This window comes from Aythya marila (assembly GCF_965140915.1).
Source record: "Aythya marila genome assembly, chromosome: 1".
Lineage (NCBI taxonomy): Eukaryota > Metazoa > Chordata > Aves > Anseriformes > Anatidae > Aythya > Aythya marila.
Window position 1 is genome coordinate 26,693,111 of NC_139042.1, and position 20,201 is coordinate 26,713,311.

A 20,201-nucleotide genomic window follows, 5' to 3' on the forward strand; every position below is an offset into this window, starting at 1 on the left:
GGCAGCTAAAATTTCCCAGGCTAATAAGCATCATGAGCAACAGCTCCCATTTCTTTTTAATAGGACTTTGATACTTTGGAATAATTGCATCCCGAGGAGTTACGTTTAGGTTTGCAGGGGCTGTTTTAATTAGGGGGCTCGGCATAGGGTTGGAGTTGCTGCTTCTGGGCATTTGTAAGGTATAGCACTGGGCAGGCAGGGTGATGAGGACACTACTGGAACTTGGTGGTGAGACTCTCTCCCAGATTTTGGTCCCCTAAATGAGGTCTGTGAGGATTTCATCAGATGGCCCCAGATAATTATATCCATTATATATATATATATATATATACACACATATATATATATAATGCCATGTACTGCCCGATCTATTCTGTTATCACTATGCTCATTCACTTTCTTACGTTTGTTTCCACTTTGCAGGTTGTGGCAAAGGGACAAGCTGAGCTTTTGGGAAGAGTCCCCTCCTCAAACAAAGCAATAAACCTCAAAATCACTGAGAAGATGGTTCCCACCTTTCGCTTCTTAGCTTACTACTTTGTTGAAAACCAGGGCCGTCAAGAGATTGTTGCTGATTCTGTATGGGTAGACGTTATGGACGTCTGCGAAGGAAAGGTACTTTCAAAGCAAATAACTTCTGATTCTGTATTCCAAAATGATAATAAAAATCACCAGAGAGAGTGCAGACCTGGGGCTGAAAAGTGAAAAGCATGATGGACATTTTCATTTTTTATTGAAAAAGACAATCATCAGGATTCTTGCTAAAAGGTGAAAGACTCCCAGGGATGATATCAGAGACAATTTTCTTCTATAGGACAGGCTGTGCCTCAAAAAGATGAAAAATATGGTTTCACAGAGGTAAATCCCTCTATGTATGTGCATAGATAATAGAAATCTACAGGGAAATGCCAGCAGGACTCCTGAGAGATAGAATCTCTTGAGAGCTTTGTTTTTCTGCAGTATGATTCATCAAATGAAGGAAAGTGAACTTATCAGGAAAAAAAAAAAAAAAAAAGAAAGAATTTTCAGTAATTTTCAACTTATTTATTTTTATTCTTTTCTGAAATTTTGTAGCACTTCAAAAGCACTTCTTAACAATTATTTTCAGTAGAAAAAAAAATGTGGACAAAATAGGAGTCCTCCTATGCTTTTCCTTCACCTTCCTTCTCCTTTTGGTATTATAAAATAATAATAAAAAAATAAATTTATTAAAAAAAAAAAAGAATATTTTTCACTAGAGCATGAAACTCAACTGCTGAAAACTGTCAGCCATCCAAAATTACTTTTGTTTCCATTGGAAAACAATGAAGAGTTGTTTCAAAGCTATATTGAAAGCCCTGGTTCAGCAAAGCCCTTACACATACTTTTAATTCACATTGGTGCTTATGTCCCATTGAAAGGTAATGTCCAATATCCTGCACACAAGACTTTAAACCTTCCTCTTTGTCCACCAGTGGGAGGTATCTTTCAGAAGACAGGATCCCAAGCAGAAACACTGCATAATGGAAATGTACCCCAGCCTCATGCTGGTGACAGACACAGCTGATAGTATTCCTTGCCCAAAGAATGTTTGTGCTTTATTAACAAATGTGACATTTTTGTTTCAATATTTTCTGTTTAGATTAAAGTGAGAACAGAACATCAGATGTATGAACCAACAGACAGCGTCAATTTATTGATTGAAACGGACCATGCGGGAACAATTGCCTTAGCTGTGATTGATAAAGCAGTTTTTATTCTGAACAAGAAAAATAAACTTACAGCCAAAAAAGTAAGAAAACTTTAAGAAGAAAGTATCATATCTACTAGTCAAGAAAAATTTTCCATGACTAATGAGAAGATTAAATGAAACTAGTGGTTATTAAATCCTTAATCAAATTTTTGTTAAACTTGAAAAGGTTTTTCTCTTGAAATTTTAGATTTAAAATGAGCAGTCAGAATTTCCATGCTACATCAGATGAGACTATAAATTATAAAAAAAAAAAAAAAAAGCATTAATTGAAATTATGTGCCAACTAAAACATTCCTCAGCTTTAATCTCACTTTCCAAGTGTAGTTCATCCCACCAGTTTGTTTTGCTTCTGCAAGTCAAAAGTAGTAAGAATTTTATAATATAAATAATAATAATAATACTCTTGCAAATGTGTGCAATTCATCTATGCTATTTTATTTGGCAGGTATTTAATGCAATGAATTCGTATGATCTTGGATGTTCTGCAGGTGGTGGTAGAGACAGTGCTCAAGTTTTTACTGATGTTGGTCTGGCCTTTTTATCAGACACAATTAAATCCAAGGTTCGGGAAGGTACGTGAAATCTGCCCTTTGCTTTAGTTGTTTGTACAAATCACCATACATATGGTGAGGCTGATAGCTTGAAAATCAAATCATTTTATCATGTTGTTGTTGTAAGAACCACCTTCCCTCTGGATTTTTCTTTTCCTTTTCTTCCACTGGGTGATGGGAGCTCAGACAGCCCAGATGTTGGCTGATGGTCCTTTGGCACCCAGCTCACCCGGGATCAGCCAAAGCTGGCTGGGGTTGTAAGGTGCCTCTGCAAAAGGCAGGTCTTCTGTGAATGAGGTGGGTCCTTCCACAAGTGACCTGAATGGTCAGGCTATTATTGCCATAGCGTCGTAACAAAGCTATTCTCTTCTGCTTTCTCAGGGTACACGTGCCTCCAAGCTACCGGAAGACAGAAGAGATCTTTGGATTTCCGGCAGAAAATTTCAGGAATTGGTATGTTCATTCATCTAGGTTTCCTGAAAGGCTATTAGGAGAGGGGATCTGCTGGGAAACTAAGTAAAGGACACCAAGATAGTCATAGTCCCAGTTGTTGTGTTACGTGATTTAACATAGAATATGTGTGTATACTATGCCTTGTGACATGATGCATCATCTATCAAAACAAACCAAAAAACAAAGGCAAAGATCAGTCTGGATAGGCATGAAAACTAGTTCAACATCTTATAATAAACCCAGATGTGAAGTACTTCAACAAGATATCATGCTATGGAATCAGTTTTGGCCTTACATTTTTTCAAACTTATTTTTATAGACAGAAGTTGTTTTATTGCCTCTCCCTCATTTTTTTTTCCTTGACATTCTGCTTCAAAGTTGTGCCAGCTTTGGTACTTGTGTTCCAAGTAAGAGAATTGCCAGTACAATATTGGACCTAAATTTTAAAAAATATGCAATAAATTATTTCTTTTTTAAATGTTCCTTTAGACCAATTTCCAAAAGGTGATTTTTGGTATTTCCTTGACAGAAGACACAAGGGCTTGAAACACACAGCTTTGACTATTTCTATCATGACTTCTAATTCCAACATATCAAGGGGACATTTTTAATTCACAGTCTCTATTTGAAGTGAAGCATACACTAGAATACTTGAGATGGTGTAGGACCTATGCTTTGCTCCTGTGTTTATGGACTGATTTTAGAATGGAAAGTAGGTCCCTGGATGCAGGTAGACTGTTGCAATATTAATAAACTTAATATTAACTGCTAGTAATGACAGGAATGAACACAATGAACACTTCCTGCTGCTTTCACAGCACTAATTCTGGGCTTTATTTACATTGCAGTCAGCAAATATCAAGACCCTGGTCTTCGAAAATGCTGTGAAGATGGAATGAAATTAATTCCCATGAGGTTTTCTTGTCTGCAAAGACTATCAAAGGTTGCTGGCTCCCCTGGATGCAAAGAGGCTTTCAAGACCTGTTGTGAAAATGCCACAGCCCTCAGGAAGGAGGCAGCAAAGAAGAAAGTCAGAGTGGGCTTGGCACGATGTAAAGAATGGTGATATGCAACTGTCTAAAAAAAATGACCCTTCACTGGGGGGCAAGGGGGGGCTAAGGGTTGTCTACACTGCTACTGTCACCAAAAAAAAAAAACCTTCACATTGAGAATGACCACATTCAGAGTGATCTCTGCTATCATGTTTCTCATTCACTGTCACAAATATGTGATGGTGGGAACATCTTTGCCACTTATTAGTTAAGGGGAGTAGGTGACTATTTTCTTGTTTGGCAGCATGCAATTATTGAACTTAGAAATAATTATTTTTTTTTTCTTTTTTCCAATGAAAATCTGTAGTCATTGGTGGTTTTTTGTTTTATTTTGTTTTGTTTTTGTTTTGTTTTGTTTTGTTTAATGTACAGGATTAAATCCGTATGAAGTCTTTTCATTCTGAGTACTTTTCACACTACCTTCTCTCTGTCAGATGCCCTGCTAGACAGTGTAAGGTCATCAGCCAAAACCCTCAGAAGAGAATCCCCACCTTTGTTTTTCAGACTTTGATGAACAAGACGAAGTATTTGATGAAATGTCTCTCAACTTACGCAGTTATTTTCCTGAGAGCTGGTGGTGGAACTTTAAAGAAGTGAAAAATCCTGGAAATCATAGGTACGGTATTACCTGACTAGATGAATACACCTAAGTTTGTACAGTAAAATGTATATAAATATCAGTTGCATATGTTATCTGATACAGAGGAATTCAGAATATTTGCAAGTGTGTTGTCTCAACAACTGAGGGATTTTTTTCCCCTTAAAATATTCAAAGTTTTGCAAATAGCAATGTTTACACATATAAACTCTTCTTAATACATTTTTTTTGTGTGTTTTTTAGTGTAAAAAACATTGCTCCTGACTCTATAACTACCTGGGAAGTCCAGGCAGTAAGCATATCTCCCGAGAAAGGTACGCAATTGCTATTCTATTGGGTTACTCTGTGCGGATGAATAGAGAATGTGTAATTTTCAAAACAGATGTCAAGTTGACAGAGTATGACTGTCTATACTGAAAAGCTACTGGGGGTTTTTACCACGATGTTTACTTCTCTTCTCTTTCATGTCATATTAAAGCTGGAATGTAAAGGATAGATGTATATTTACAAAAACAGGATGAAATGAGCTACAAAGGAAGATGTACCAAACACTCAGAAGAGTCTTCTTTTCTTTCAAATCTCTAAACCTTCTAGTTTATTTTCCACACAGCTGTTATCTTACACAAGAAAGGCAGTGGTGATAACACTGCTTTGTATTTTAATTTTTGAGGGAGTGAGTTCTGACCATCTGTACCCAAGGGTTCAGTAATGGTCATGGAGTTTATTTACAGAGCGTGAAGAAAGGTCATTATGTTTTAAACTCAGCTTTTGCAGGAAGGCTGGGCCACTTTTCATTCACAGAAGCTACTGACATCACTGCCAATTTTTACCTGTTAAGAACCATGTCCATAATTCCAGGCACTTTTATTTGACTTATGTTAAATGTGTAATTCACAAGTATGCTTTTTTTTTTTCTATCCCAGGATTTTGCATAGCTGACCCCCACACCTTTGATGTTTTCAAAGACTTTTTTGTGTCCTTGAGATTACCATACTCAGTTAAACGACATGAACAGCTGGAAATAAAAGCAGTGATTTACAACTATCTGCCTGAAGATCTCCAGGTAATATTAGCATCAACTAGTGTGATATAGATAGATGATAGATAGATAGATAGATAGATAGATAGATAGATAGATAGATAGATAGATAGATCTCAGAGACAGACTCAGTATAGGGTGATTCATGTATATTGCCTATTGCTAACAAACTAGAGCAATGAGAAACTAAAAGTAAACTAAAGACACCTTCCCCCCATCCACCCTTTTCTACCTCCTCTCCCCAAGCAGCACAAGAGAACAGGGAATGGAGGCTGTGGTCAGTCCCTGATGCTTCATCTCCGATGCCCCTTCATGGTCCCTCTCTGCCCCTGCTCCCTGTGGGGTCCCTCCCACGGGATGCCCTTCTTCCTGAACTGAGCCTGCGGGGGCTGTCCACAGGCAGCAGCTCTTCAAGAACTGCTCCCACACGGCTCCATACCACAGGGTCCATCCATCCCCCAGGAGCAAACTGCTCCAGCACAGGTCCCCCACGGGTGGGCGGCAGCTCCCCCCAGCCCCCTGCTCCTGCATGGGCTCCTCTCCATGGGCTGCAACTCCGGCCCAGGGCCTGCTCCTGTGGGGGCTCTCCATGGGCCCCAGCCTCCTCCAGGCCACATTAATTCTGCTCTCCCAGAGGCACAACCAGCATCACTCACTGGCTCAGCTCTGGCCGGCAGTGTGTCCCTTTGGAGCTGGCTGGAGCTGGCTTTCATCTGACATGGGGCACCCTCTGGACTGTTCTTATAGAACAGAGGCCACCTCTGCAGCCCCTCTGCTGCCAAAAGTGCCATGTAAGGCCAATACAAGCACAGGAAATTCAGGGGAGCTGATTGGAAATCACTTTCGCTCTTGCAAAATGTCTGTATTGCTGTTTCCTTTTTAAGCAAAAGCAAAAGTCTTGTGTTATATCTGTTTCTCATTTCCCTCTCTTATCTCGACATGGTGGAGCTGAGCATTTCCCCATGCAGTGATGCGCCAGCCCTGACTGCAGGCCTTGCCTTGTCCCCGCAGGTCACAGTGACAATGGATGCAGTGAAGGGGCTATGCACTGCAGAGGCCACAGAGAAGTCAGTGCAGCTGAAACTGCTGGTTAAGGGGAACTCTGCAACACCAGCCTATTTCTCAGTTGTTCCTCTGATTGTGGGAGAAATTCCAATTACTATTTCTGCTTTTGACCAAACTTCAGGGTACGGTGATAGTATTAGGAAGAACCTCAAAGTTGTGGTAAGTAGAGCCAGTTGAGGGTGGACACTTCATGAATATATATTGCTCCTCAAATACAATATTCTCTATGTGTGGAGCTCTTGTGGAGGGAGTGATATCCAAGAAACATAAGGCTGGAAGCAATCTCATGAAACCTGTTTCTCAGCAAAGACTGAGCTATAACAGGGGGAAGAAAAAAAAAATGGAGGAAGAAAATCTGTTGTGAGCTTGTAAGTAGTATACATGGAAAGACAAAAAGGCATCCTTCTACCAGTAGCATTGCAACAACATCCTTTGCAGTCAGTGTACATTTCTTAATCTTTAACTTCTACCTGTTTAATCAACATTTGCAAACAGTCTTTTTCTTTTATGAAGCCAAGATTGAAAATATTCATCTAGGAATACTTTGAGAAGCAGCTTCTGCTAAACATAAAGTTTAATACTATTATTGTATATCTAGTTAATTGGTCTCCAAGCTTAACGATTGCAGAGGTAAAACACATGCAGGCAAGCAAAGACATTGTATTGATTATTTGATATATTGGTTCTTTTTTTTTTTTTTTTTTTCTTTTTTTTTTTTTTTTCACTTTGAAAATTGAACTTTAGCCTTCTCTTCTAAGCCTTTTAAAAAAATAAATTACTTTTCAAAAGTCAGCACTGATCTGCACAGACTCATTACAGAATCGAAGTAGGACACTGAGAGCCCTTTTCAATCCACACAAAAAGTGCAGAATATGAATCTCTGCAGCATTAGTGCCAAGGTGCAACCTTGTGGGCAAAGATAATGCATGGGATGCTGGGGACTTGCTGTTGTTACAGACCATAACTGTTCTGGAGATAAACACAGCGTTTAGTGGTACACCAGAACAACATAATTGTCTGTAGAAAAAGCTTTATTAAAATACAGGCTTTTTAATGATGAATGTGTGGAAATCAGAAGGGAAAAATTTTTGAGTTTTAACAAGATAAACTCAGAACTCAGTGGATTTCATAGAAAAAAGGTTTATATAAGTAAGTGCACCTGTGAAATTGACTTGTATAGTCACAAAGCTGAGAATAGACTTTAAAGTTTCATTTTTCTGGTTTATCTTTGGTTTCATCAAGGGAAATGTGTCGGTAATAACAAAAAATCAGTATAATTCATTAGTGTTTCAACTGGGAAACTGAAATTCTGATTTCAAGCTTCCTTTTTACCTGGAAAGAAATTTTACTTCAAAATGACCTATTTCTGCCATCTGCTGGTATAATGAAAAGGTAGAGATATGGTTGTCTTGCAGCTTAATCTCAGGTGTGAGTGGTGGCAAAAGTTTTGACTTTTCTTTCTTCATTTACACAGGCTGAAGGTGTATTAGAGAGAGAAGAACAGACCTTTTGCATTAATAGTGACGGTAAGTTACACTTAGGGGTTAGATACGTATCAGGTCTGGGATAGGAATAGGGGTTGTAAAGCCTGATGTGAATATCTGACAGCTGTGATGAAGCATTTCATAAGGTAAAAACACTCTTCATCCAAAACAGGAAAAAAAAAAAAAAAAAAAAGTAAAAAACTTAGAAAAGAAAAATAATTTTATTCTAAATGTCTGGAATTCATTTGTGTTACATCTGTGTTTATAGGTAGCATTTTTAAAATATTAAGTAGGCCTCTATTTTATTCAGTAATGGAACTTAACATAGATTTAAAAAAATCAAATAAGGAATGGAAATTAAAGTCTTCCTTTAAAGTAAAAAATGCTGTTGATTAAAAAATAAAATTAAGAAAGATAAGCATTTTCTTTCATAATTTTCATTTAATATTTCTGATAACAATTCTGTTGTAAATTTCATCAGCTGTAAGACATTTAATTAAAAGTATGTTTTAAAATTGTACTGTACTTTTTTATGCTTAAAGAGTTTTGATGTGGATCACTATTTATTATTTCTTTGTAGTTGAGTCCCATACACTGGATCTGAACAGACCATCTAATATGGTACCAGGTTCTGACAGTCGTGTATTTGTTAACCTGAAAGGTAAATGTTATTTTCCATCAATAAATTTCTGTGGGTAAGAAGAGACACACACCTTGTGCTGTTCATTTCAGAACACCAAGTCTTCATTCCTTCCTATTTTTTTTTACCATGATCAAAATGGTCTCCCTTACATGCCAGAGTCACAAAAGAAAACAGCCCCTAGTTTAATCCAGTAGTTCACCTCTTTCTAATTACTCCTTCTCTTTTGTATTGGATATAATACTTTTATGCAGTCCATCCTGCCTCACTGCACTGAGGCTAACTTTCTGGGAAGGCCAGAGAAGAAAGGAAGAGTTCACCTTCTTTGGTAACTCCACACTGCATGACCCCTGTAGAAATTTTCTTTATTCTTCAGAAATAAGGATGCCACACTCTGATGTATAAATTCTGGAAAGATCTGTTTTTCTGAAGAGAAGAATCATATATTAATTTAATCAAATAATCTTATACATACATATGCTCATGCATACATATTTTAAAAACATTTAATATTCTTATTAAATATAAAAATTATTTTTCTCAGGAACTGTACAATAATGCATCCTTGATGCAAAGACTATTCCATTTCAAATCCTTGTTCTAAAGTATGGACATACTTAAACTCATTAAGTGAGAAAATTGTAGAGGGAAAAAAAAAAAATGCCCCAGAAGCTTGACATGATTAAGGCATGATTTTTATTGTTGTTTTTTTTTTCCCATCTGTGGGAGGATCAAGTCTGGTTTGACAAGACCTTTCTAGTCTGAATCTGAGGCAGCAATCTTTCCCCTGCTCCTTGCTTGCCTCCCTCTAACAGCCTCAGGACTCTTTCTCTTCCATCCTCCTTCATTGTCTCCAACTTTCCCAGGGCGTGGGAGCTCACCCTTGTTCTTCTCCAACATATAGACATAAGTGGCTGCAAACTGTTTAATAATGAGATACAGGCAACTGTGTAATCAGGGCGTGCTGGGGTGTCACTCTGTGGTTAGTATTGCATTTATTCATGTTATACCAGTCAGTTTGAAATATAGAATGTCTTATGTCTTTTACAACAGGAGATCCCATGGGTGATTCTGTTGAAAACTGTCTTAGTCTCAATGGAATTGAGAAACTTATTAAGGTGCCCACGGGTTGTGCCGAGCAAACAATGGTGAAGATGGCCCCCACAGTCTATGCTATTGAGTACTTGGATGCCAGCGAGCAGTGGAAGAACTTTAATCCTGAACGTAAGGTTGAAGCCATCAAGATGATTGAAAAAGGTACACAGTAAAAACACAGACACCATCTGATACTGGCTTTGTTATCTCCTTGCATTGCACATTAACCACTGCTGCTCTCAAAAGGAGTGAGCCTTGTCTTAACACAGCCAAGCAGAAATGCCACTGACAACCTGCAGATGGACATGAGAAACAAAATCAGTGAGGAGGATTTAGGTGGTTGTCTGCTTGCATCTGACATTGCAGAGTGTTGGCATTCACAGTCCACCCTCTCTCTTGCCTAATTTAGAAGTGGAAAGTAAAATATGAGCTGATCAACAGTAACTCTTCTCAGATCAAATAGACATAAATGGGCAGTTGCAGAGTATGAATCATTTCAGACTAATGTAGATGTGCACAAGAGAGCAAGATGAATCATGTTCTAAAAATGTTATTTTCTATCCCCCTGGGTCATAAACATTGATTAAGATGACCAGCTCAAATTTAGGCATCTCTGCTACAGATGTCTGTTTTTGGCAAAAGCTGTATCACTAAAGAAACTCCCAATGGTAATCATGATATTACTATTCTCTCTTGCACACTTGGGTATTCCCTACATGAGCTAGAATAACTCCAACAGCCTTGAGCAGAGCAATGGAAGAAGTTTACTTTGGGAGAGGACAGCTGAAGGGCTGCTTCTTCAAGAGTCCATTGCAAGACGTGGTCCCAGGATGATGTTAAATGCACACCAAAGCCAGGGTCACAGCATCTGGAACTGGAGATGTCTCAGCTCACAGGCACTAACACTGAGCTTGAATGCTATCAGTATTGTATCAGGTATCATGGATCTTTCTAATTGTAGTGGTGTGCACATGGCATAAAGCCTACTGAAGAAGAAAGGTAAAAATAGAGATTAAAAAAAATACATGCTAATAGTTGCTGAATGGAAGTCGTTGCCCGTTTACCTAAGATTGTCCAAAGTGACATGATGTCTTGCTACTTTTATAACTTGCTGTTTGTTATAACATACATATAATGATATAAACACCAACATTTAGTCCTTAGATTATGTTTTTACTGATTCTTATTGAAGAACATCACTGGGGTAGAAAATGAGTTGTGTAGAACAGAGGCAACAACTCATGATTTTAAAACATTCATCTGACATGGGTAGATATTTTCTATGCTTTTTGATTCTATGCACCATAAAGTCAACAGCTTGGCAAATTGGGGAATGGGGAATAATAATGGGGAATAAGCCTCACAAGATTCACCATGCAGAAAGTGCCTTGGTAGCCATGTATCTATAGAAATCTGCAGTTGTCAGGTTGTTCTCATTGCTCTGTTAAATCAGACAAAACAAAATAATGTCTAAATCTTGCATTTTTTCTGTGTAAAAGTCTGCTGACACAGGTATTTCATTTTTGCTGTACTGGTGAACATCTCCATGCACACATCCACTAGTCAATGATGAACACATCCATGTTAATACAAGTGCTGTACGAAAATGGCCAAGAAATATGTGTATCTTCTGAGCAATTATATGGTGTCTTGTTCCCACAGGTTATACTAGACTGCTTGAGTTTCAGAAAAATGATGGTTCCTATGGAGCATTTAAATCAACCCCCAGTAGTGTATGGTAAGCATATTTTTCATAATCAGCTTTGGTTCTTTTATGTGCTTTTTTTTTTTTTTCCCCAAAATACCACTGCTATCATTTAATGCATAATTATTGGGGGTGGTGGTCAAAATCTGGTGATTGTGGTGTTGCCTATGTACTTTTGTCAATGGATAGTGAGTCTTATAAGTCTCTGTGAGTGTTCAGTCCTTGATGAAAGAGAATTATACTGAGCCCCAGATTATTTTGCATTTGCCACAGAGTGTTCACACTATCATTGTGAGTACATTGTATTGAATGTGAGTCTACATGCAGATTGAGAATGTTTTTTTCCCATTAATATACTCATCTATAAATATATGTCAGCATAACTTTGGAACATTTTCTTTTGTGCAGGTTAACTGCTTTCATTGTTAAAGTACTCACAAGGTGCAAAGAATACATTAGTATTGAAGACAATCATATACGCAATTCGATTACCTACTTGCTTATTCAACAGCAGGAAGATGGTTCATTCCACGACCATCATCCAGTATTGGACAGGACTATGCAGGTAAGTCATTAGTATTAAGAAGATTCTGTTACATCTTTAAGGTTGCTAGAGATCACAAGGAATATTCTGAAATGTTGAGTAACAATACATGTTTTTAAAAGAAAAGAAAAAAAAGCAACACTGCAATGTAAGTACAAAATCTGTAAAGTAAAATGAGTCTGTTAACAGATCCATCAGAGAAACATGGCTAGGATGTCACCACCTTTATCTTTTAATCCCATCTTGGGTGATTTTACAGCTGACCTGTACCTCTAGAGGATGTAGAAAACTAGCTCTTTTTGCTTGGTAAAAATCATGCTTTTTATTGACAAAAAGCTATAAATTCAAACAATCATAACTTATATTTGAAGGGACCTCCGGAGGTCATCTAGTCCAGACCCCACTCAGGAGAGGTCTAATTAGATCAGGTTGCCCAGGGCCATGTCCAGCTCAGTCTTGAGCACCTACAAAGATGGAGATCCCACATCCTCTCTGGGTAACCTATTTCATTATTTAATGACTCTCATGAAAAGCAAAAATCTTAATATTTAATCAGAATTTCCAAGAGTATATGCTAGCCTACACATCTCCTATAAGTATCCAGAAAAACTAAATTGTTACTCTCTATGCATCTAGGATATAAAAACAATATGAACCTTCCAGAAACCATTGAAAATGAAGATATCTTCGCATTGACCTTACAAAGAAAAATATATATATATATATTAATTATATAATTAAAATCAATAGTGTGGATTTTACCCTCAAAGCCAGTTCCACAGCTTATATAATGATGTTAAAAACCATCTCAGGAACTGGCTAAAAAGCTTTTTAACCTTTGTTTATGCTAGCATACTTATCTTCTATTTCACATTTGCTTCAGGAACTGCTCATAATACTTTTGTACAGACATGAGTCTCTCCAAAGAAACAATCTGTCCTTCTCCAAAGGGTAAACATTTGGGGCTGAGTGAAACAGAAGGGTAATAATGATCCTATTGTCAAAGAAAAGCATGAGCAAAATAATCAGAAAGAAGAAAAGAAATGAAAATGCACATCTTCAGGGAAAAAAAAAAAAAAAAAAAAAAGCTACAGGGGGCACTGTGTTTACTGTGTTTAGCTTATCAAGAAGAGTGGGCAATGATCTCGTAATGGTGAATAAATGCTTTTACAAGGGAAAGGTTCTTGGTTTTAAAGTGCTTTTGAATATATAGGGAGTAGCAGACAAGCAAAAACAGTTGAAGCTAGGACCAGTCCAAACAAAAACTGCAAATCTTTAGTATTGAGTTAATTACATTTTTTATCACCAGATGAAGGATGTGGTGGGTTCTCAATCTCTTAACATTGCCATAGTAGAAGATATGCTATTAGACAGACACAAGTTGTTGAACAAAATTGAAGGGTGAAACTGCATGTTTTGTGGTTAGATGTTTTGACAAGATCCTCATCTTCATTAAAAGTAATTTTGTACACTTAATCATAAGCAAGAACATGTACGTTTTACTTTTCCTTTTCATGTTTCATCTTCCAGGGTGGCATTGGGACAGCAGAAGAGAATTTGGCACTAACAGCCTTTGTAACCATAGCATTGCAACATACTCTACAGATTTACAAAGAGTCACCTGATGTGGTAGGAAACCTATCTATAACCTTGAAGGCATTTTCACAATGGCATGTCCACCCCACTGTCTTAAAGTACTGGGGATGGCAAGGTCTGTTTAATACATCTGCAAACAGGAAAAAGTGCAGTTGCCTAATGCAACTTGTTGCATTATTATTAGTTGCAAGGTGTTTTGAGCTACACACTCCATCACTGATGGCTTTATAACAAAGCAAAAATTATTAAAAGTGTGTTAAAAATGACTGTACTAGTAATTATTAAAAGTGTGTTAAAAATGACTGTACTAGTACTCACTAACAGTTAGTAGTCTTGATGAGCTTTTCAGATGGATCCTATTGTTTTCACAGGTACAAGCTGTTAGAAGAGCTGTAGCTTACATGAAAATGCAACTTCCAAGGAATACTAACTGCTATTCTACAGCCATCACTGCTTATGCTCTGACGCTTGTTCAGTCTGATGGTGGTGAAGCCCAGTCGGTGAAAGAAAAGTTAAAGAGCTGTTCTGTTTTTAATTCAGGTACTAGTAACTATTCTTGAAAATTCAACTAGAATCACTCCTCATAATTAAAGTGCTTTGAGCACTCTGGTATAACAATAAAGCAAAATCAAGTAAGTGAAGGGCATTGAATTTTATAAAAATGTGTATGTATATGTGCAATATACTTAAGTATTTTAATTACATAACCATATATGTAATTTGTGTAATTGATATCACTACAAAGTAAAAATTTAACACTGTGTATTTTGCTTGTGATCTTATCTGTTACTGGAGATGGAACAAAACCATAGTAAATAGACAATCATCTTTTCTGCTTCCCTTGCTGCTTACAAAGTTTCTACACCACTAAAGCACATCTTTTTTTCTGACCCTGTCCTCCTCCCTCCCTTCCCCTCCACCCCCTCCCCCCCCATACACACAAAAATAAGTGTAAGCCAGTAAGCAGAAACTTTTGGTGGGTTGTGGGAATGAGTAGCTAGAGTAGCTACATATGCAAAAAAGTGTAGAATTTGTGAGGAAGAGGAAAGATGCCCTTGCCGTCTTCAGAGCTCTCCTTGAGTTCTGAGTGCTTTGTTTCAGCTCCACATGGACATCACTTCTTCCCCTTCATTTTATGGCTGGGATCAATGCTGAGTCAGTTGGTTGTATGGCTGCACTGCCCAGCTATTAGTTTCTCAATTTTTGAGAAATAAATTATGGTTTAATAGACACAGCTTAAGTGTAGGGACTTACAGAGATAATTAATATGTTTGTCACTGGGTTACCACTGAACACAGTGCTACCACTCCATCACATGGACATCACTGTACAATGGGGTCATTAGACTGTGATGATTACAAAAGCCAAAACTGAAAATGGCATGTTTTTCTTTTCCATTATTTCTGCTGCCCTATTAATACATTGGTCTCATGACAACAACTGTGTCTTGTGGTTCCTTAGTGCTATGGCATGCAATATCAATTGTGTAGACTTTTACCAAGGGGATTCAAAACTGAGTTATTCTTGCAGAAAAGCAGCAGCGTTACTGGGGAAATGGCAACGATGCAGTCTCGGTGGAAACCACTGCATACGCATTGCTTCAAGCATTGCTCCTGAGAGACCTGGAGTATGCAACGCCTATTGCTACGTGGCTGATGGAAAGGAAGAACTACGGTGGTGGATACTGCTCTACACAGGTGCTTCACCATCAGCCCACATGGCGTTTTGGGATGTGGGAAGAAAATAGTAGATCCCTGATGACTTTATTATTTAGGTTTGAAAGCATCATAACAATTAATCCTAAACTTCTGCAAACTTTGGTTTATGAAACACCCAAGATTTTGGCCCCTTAATTGACAGTATTATGAGCCGGCAAAGATTCTTTGTCTTTATGAAGATTTGTAATTGTCAAGGATCAGACCTGCAGTGTTTTGGGGATTTTAATGACAAAAGAAGAAGATGGGTAGTGAAAAAAAAGAATAGTCTGTGCAGATGGGAACAGACAGATAGAGGAGAACTTCAAATCAGCAAAAAGGGTAGAACTGAAGAATAGCTTCAGGTAACTAAGCAACCTTATGTACTGTTGAAATAACCTGTTATGATTTTTACTTTTATTTTTATTTCTGTCTCACCTAGGACACAGTGGTGGCCCTGGAAGCAATGTCAGCATACAGCATACAGGCACTAGATACTGGTTCTACCAATCTAACTGTAAAACTGGGAACACCTGGAAGACAAAAAGACTACACTATTGTTTTGACTGGTAGTGATGATGGAATTCAGAAGGAGCTAGAGGTACACAACCATTCATTGTTCCAAGATTTTTTTTTTTTTCCTCAAACAGGAGAAACATTGGGCTACTTGGCATAGTTTTTCTCATGTTAAACAATCATGATAGATGAGTCATGCTGGTTTTCAACAGTTTAATCTGTAAAACAACCACATAATATTTTTAGAGAGAGAAAAAAAAAATCAACAGCTGCTTATCAGGAAAATTTAGAGGCCCTGCACTGCTCCTTCAAGAACTTTGGTGATGTGAACATTCCCCAACAGTGGCAAGGAGCCAGGATCCCATTCAAAATCTTGCTAAGGAGTGAAGAAGGGAGCAGGGAAATATTCTGCTATTCAGTGCGATTGGACCTGTGGAAATGTCAAATCCTGGCTACAAAAAGGAAAGTGAAGTCAGGAAAAATTTGTCTCCTGGGCCCCAGAATAGCAGAATAAGATGCTCCAGCCCAGCACATTAAAAATCACATTAGGCTTGGGGTCTCACAACCCCTTCCATAGCAATATATTTCCGATGTCTCAATTTTGAGGGGAAAAGCCATAGAAGACTATTAAGATCACAGGAAAGTAATACATCAGATGCTGAGCACACACTAAATCTCTACATTTTGCTTTTGCTTGCAGTTTGATCTTGGGAGAAAACTTCAAGTGTCTGTACAAGGCAGAGGAAACGGGACAATGAGTGTAAGCCATAAATCAGAAATTAAAAGTCCAACTGGACTTCTTTAATTCCTGTTTTGAAAACCAAGTGAAAAATTACTTCCCATGGCTTCAACCTTTCTTCTCCTACCACCAAACTTCTAAAATTCATGGCCTACCATCTGCACTGATAAACATTTACTGTTGCCTATATTTAACACCATGAAATACATGAAAAGTTAATTAGAAAATACTGCAAATAGAGGTGGCTGGAGTTTCAAAGAATGTTTTGTGGTGTGGATGGGGAGTTGTGTCAAAGGTCCCTGGCCATTTGGGGTTTGCACATGGACCTCCCCTGTGTCTAGTCTGTGCCTATGAGACACTCCACATTCCCATGTCTCATCAACATTTGCTGAAGTCCTGGATGAGTAAATCCCTTGTCATTTAAAAAATTTTTAATGGGTTTGATGGTTGTGCTTTTGTCTTAGGTCTTGAAAATGTACTGGTCATCTGAGGTGAAAAACAACATATGTAATGACCTGATTTTGACAGTGGAAATGGAAGGGAGGGTTAAGTATGCTGGTGAGTGAAAAGAGATGTGGTTGAGTATCAAAGGAGATGTGTTTGACCAAGTGATAATAATAATGAATGGTTTTCCAGACTCAGAGAGTGGGAATAAATTTGAATAGTTAAATAGCTCTCTGAGTGATTGTGGGTGCAGAGGGTACCTAATAGATACATTGGTACTATCAGTAACTCTTCTGTTGCTGGGAGGAGAGGGGGGATAAACTCCCATCATGGTGTTCCTGGCTGCCATGCAGGGAAAGTTCAGCTTAGCTCTTTGGCTAATGGAGACCTACCAAGTGGTCTTAAAATATTCTTTGGGGCAGGTCTGTTTTAGACATTTTCATATGAGCAAGGCTATATTTTCCTTTCCCTGAAGTGTAGAATCATCCCCTCTGCCTATGTCTGCATTTTTTTTTTTCTGTTTGAATAGGTAAACTTTTGAGACAGGGATTGTAGTTTATATATAAATGTATGGCCCAAACTCCATTCTTAGCTAGATCTGCTTGTTCTTACTATAATTATCCCTCATATTTTAACTTTGGACTGATTAGAAATACTGAGACGGTGTACCACAAACTTTTATAAAGCCCATGGAGATGGCATGACTGCCCACTTGTATTTATCATTATACAAAAAGGAATCAAATTAGCAGTTCCTCAGTCAAATATATGCATGGCTGATTGTGTTTATCACCTCCAGATTCTATATACTCTGAGGAATACTATAATTATGAAGACTCTCCTGCTGCAGACGACAGTACATATGATGAGCCCCTGTCTAAAATAGACTGGTTTGATATCCGCAGCAGAACAAAAAGGGATGTGGTCTCTCCCAGTACAGAAGAATCTCTGCAATACAAAGTCTGTGTCAGGTAGGTTTGGAGATCAAGCCTTCGTTAAGAGATATATTCATTTTTATTTGCAGTTTTTCTTGGTTGCCCTCTTCATATTCATGAGCTCAGCATTCCACCTGGCAACCTGGCAGGTACACATGCATGGTGAATCTACATCCTCAATTCCAGTTTCCATACAGTGTAGGGTTAGAGAGTTTATGTAGACCTCAAACACCCATTGCAGTTTATGCCTCGACAGACTCATTGATGATGACTCGTTCTCTGGGGAGACTCTGAATTTTCTGGCTACCTAATCATTTGAAAGAAGTCATTTATTATGAGAAGAGAGCCAGGCTCTTTTCAGTGATGCCCAGTGACAGATCAAGAGGCAATGGGCACAAAATCACAGAATCACAGAATCACAGAATTTCTAGGTTGGAAGAGACCTCCAAGATCACCTAGTCCAACCTCTGACCTAAGACTAACAGTCCCCACCAAACCATATCCCTAAGCTCTACATCTAAACGTCTTTTAAAGACTTCCAGGGATGGTGACTCCACCACTTCCCTGGGCAGCCTGTTCCAATGCCTCACAACCCTTTCAGTAAAGAAGTTCTTCCTAACATCTAACCTAAAACTCCCCTGGCACAACTTAAGCCCATTCCCCCTCATCCTGTCATCAGGCACAGTTTCCATCTAAACTTCAAGAAGCATTTCTCTACTGTGTAGGTGATAAAGCACTGGAATAGGTTTTCCAAAGAGGTTGTGGAGTCTCCTTTCTTGGAGGTCTTTAAAAGTCATATGGATATGGTCCTGGGCAACTTGCTATAGATGTCTCTGCTTGAGCAAGGGGGTCAGATGAGATGACTTCTAGTGGTCCCTTCCCACCTCAACCATTCTGTGATTAATAAAGTAGATACAATTGGAAAACAGTAATAATACATTTACAGAGGTTTTGTTGTTGTTGTTGTTGTTGTTTGGTTGGTTGGTTTTTGAGAGAGATGCTATTATTTCCTTCATGGTTGCACTCTTGCCTCATAAAAAAGAAAAGATATCTACTACTATGTGGGGGAGGAGAGAAGGCAGAAGTGGTATCCTGTTGGTATGGAAGTCAAGAAAAGGCAAGGAAAGAAATTCTCCAAACTCAGGAAAGAACTCTTTGGAAAGAAATTCTCCAGTGCAGAGTAACACTGGAACATGCTCCCTCTCACAGTTTGGCAGGGTTTGCAGAAGCCCAAAGTAGTATCTGCCCTGAGTTCACCTTCTAGAGAGGAGCAGAGTGGTGGAACATTTTGTTCACCAGGAGAATTTAGCTTTTCCATTGACTTTTGTCAGAGCCTCAGAAGCAGTTTTTTTTATCCCTCTTCCTAGACAGTGACAAGAACTTCCCCAGACAGGGCAGGACTGGAATTACTCCAATTCCCAAGCTTCTCTCTTCTTGGTTAACCGTGCATTCAGTGAACTGTCTGCTGGTTGAAGCATTATTTTTCTCATTCGTCACTATGAAACATCTAAAACATCTATCAACTATCAAATCCACGGTTCAGAAAGAGATACTGAGTGCTAGGGCAAGGCTTAAAATAAGATTCTGACTTTGAAGAGTAAGAGCAGTATAAATTTAACTTATAAGAAATTTAGCAAGCCACTTTCCTAGCTCCTCCTCTCTTTACATAATGAAAAACAGACACTTTACAAGTGCTGTTTACCTTCCCTGTCTTTCTTCAACCGTATTTTTATGGTGGGATAAACAGTACTTTGAAGGTGATTGTTTCTGTCTATCAGCTATTAAAAAAAAAAAAAAAAAAAGCCTAGGTGAGAGACGTGTTTTGTATGACCATTTGACTAGTTTAGGTGAGTAATTTTGCCTCATGACTCTTAATGAGGCAAAAATAAAAATCAACTTCAGACTGGATTTTTGTCTCACACTTAGCAAACCTGAAGAACTAAACTTTCCAAACAAAGCTGGCAGTTCTGTGCAGATGTTCACTGTTGCTGGTATTCCTTATAAAGGTCCACAGGTTCCAATCCACCAAAGATGTCCCTGGTCGATCTCTCTCTGCTGAGTGGCTTGGAGCCTGACACAAAGGAACTTGAACAGGTGAGAAACGCATTTTTTGTGGAATCCTTTATAGCCTTTTCTATATATATTTTGTCTTCATAAATATTTCCAAAGTCCATGGAATAATCAGAGTAAAACAGATTTTGGATATTCTTGTTTTGAAAATGTGATGAGCATGAAAATGTGATGAGCAGAGTCCAGCCTTTATTTCTGTGAAGTAGAAATTAGGGCATGTCTTTGGATGGCATTTAAATATTTTCCTGTC

General features: G+C 38.2%; 1 protein-coding gene across 1 annotated transcript in view; it reads left to right on the plus strand.

The window, feature by feature from the left end:
* The window catches only part of LOC309886745 (complement C4-A-like), a 45,346-nt gene that overhangs the window by 16,315 nt on the left and 8,830 nt on the right, over positions 1-20,201 (plus strand). The window contains exons 13-34 of the mRNA XM_082777915.1: positions 424-615; positions 1,622-1,771; positions 2,178-2,304; positions 2,665-2,736; positions 3,585-3,788; positions 4,293-4,404; positions 4,630-4,700; positions 5,310-5,449; positions 6,437-6,649; positions 7,965-8,016; positions 8,555-8,635; positions 9,668-9,871; positions 11,372-11,447; positions 11,823-11,979; positions 13,489-13,587; positions 13,926-14,094; positions 15,085-15,251; positions 15,691-15,849; positions 16,465-16,524; positions 16,968-17,061; positions 17,746-17,917; positions 19,888-19,975. Of these exons, the coding sequence (XP_082634041.1) occupies positions 424-615; positions 1,622-1,771; positions 2,178-2,304; positions 2,665-2,736; positions 3,585-3,788; positions 4,293-4,404; positions 4,630-4,700; positions 5,310-5,449; positions 6,437-6,649; positions 7,965-8,016; positions 8,555-8,635; positions 9,668-9,871; positions 11,372-11,447; positions 11,823-11,979; positions 13,489-13,587; positions 13,926-14,094; positions 15,085-15,251; positions 15,691-15,849; positions 16,465-16,524; positions 16,968-17,061; positions 17,746-17,917; positions 19,888-19,975 (2,859 nt within the window). The remainder of the gene's footprint in view (positions 1-423; positions 616-1,621; positions 1,772-2,177; positions 2,305-2,664; positions 2,737-3,584; positions 3,789-4,292; positions 4,405-4,629; positions 4,701-5,309; positions 5,450-6,436; positions 6,650-7,964; positions 8,017-8,554; positions 8,636-9,667; positions 9,872-11,371; positions 11,448-11,822; positions 11,980-13,488; positions 13,588-13,925; positions 14,095-15,084; positions 15,252-15,690; positions 15,850-16,464; positions 16,525-16,967; positions 17,062-17,745; positions 17,918-19,887; positions 19,976-20,201) is intronic.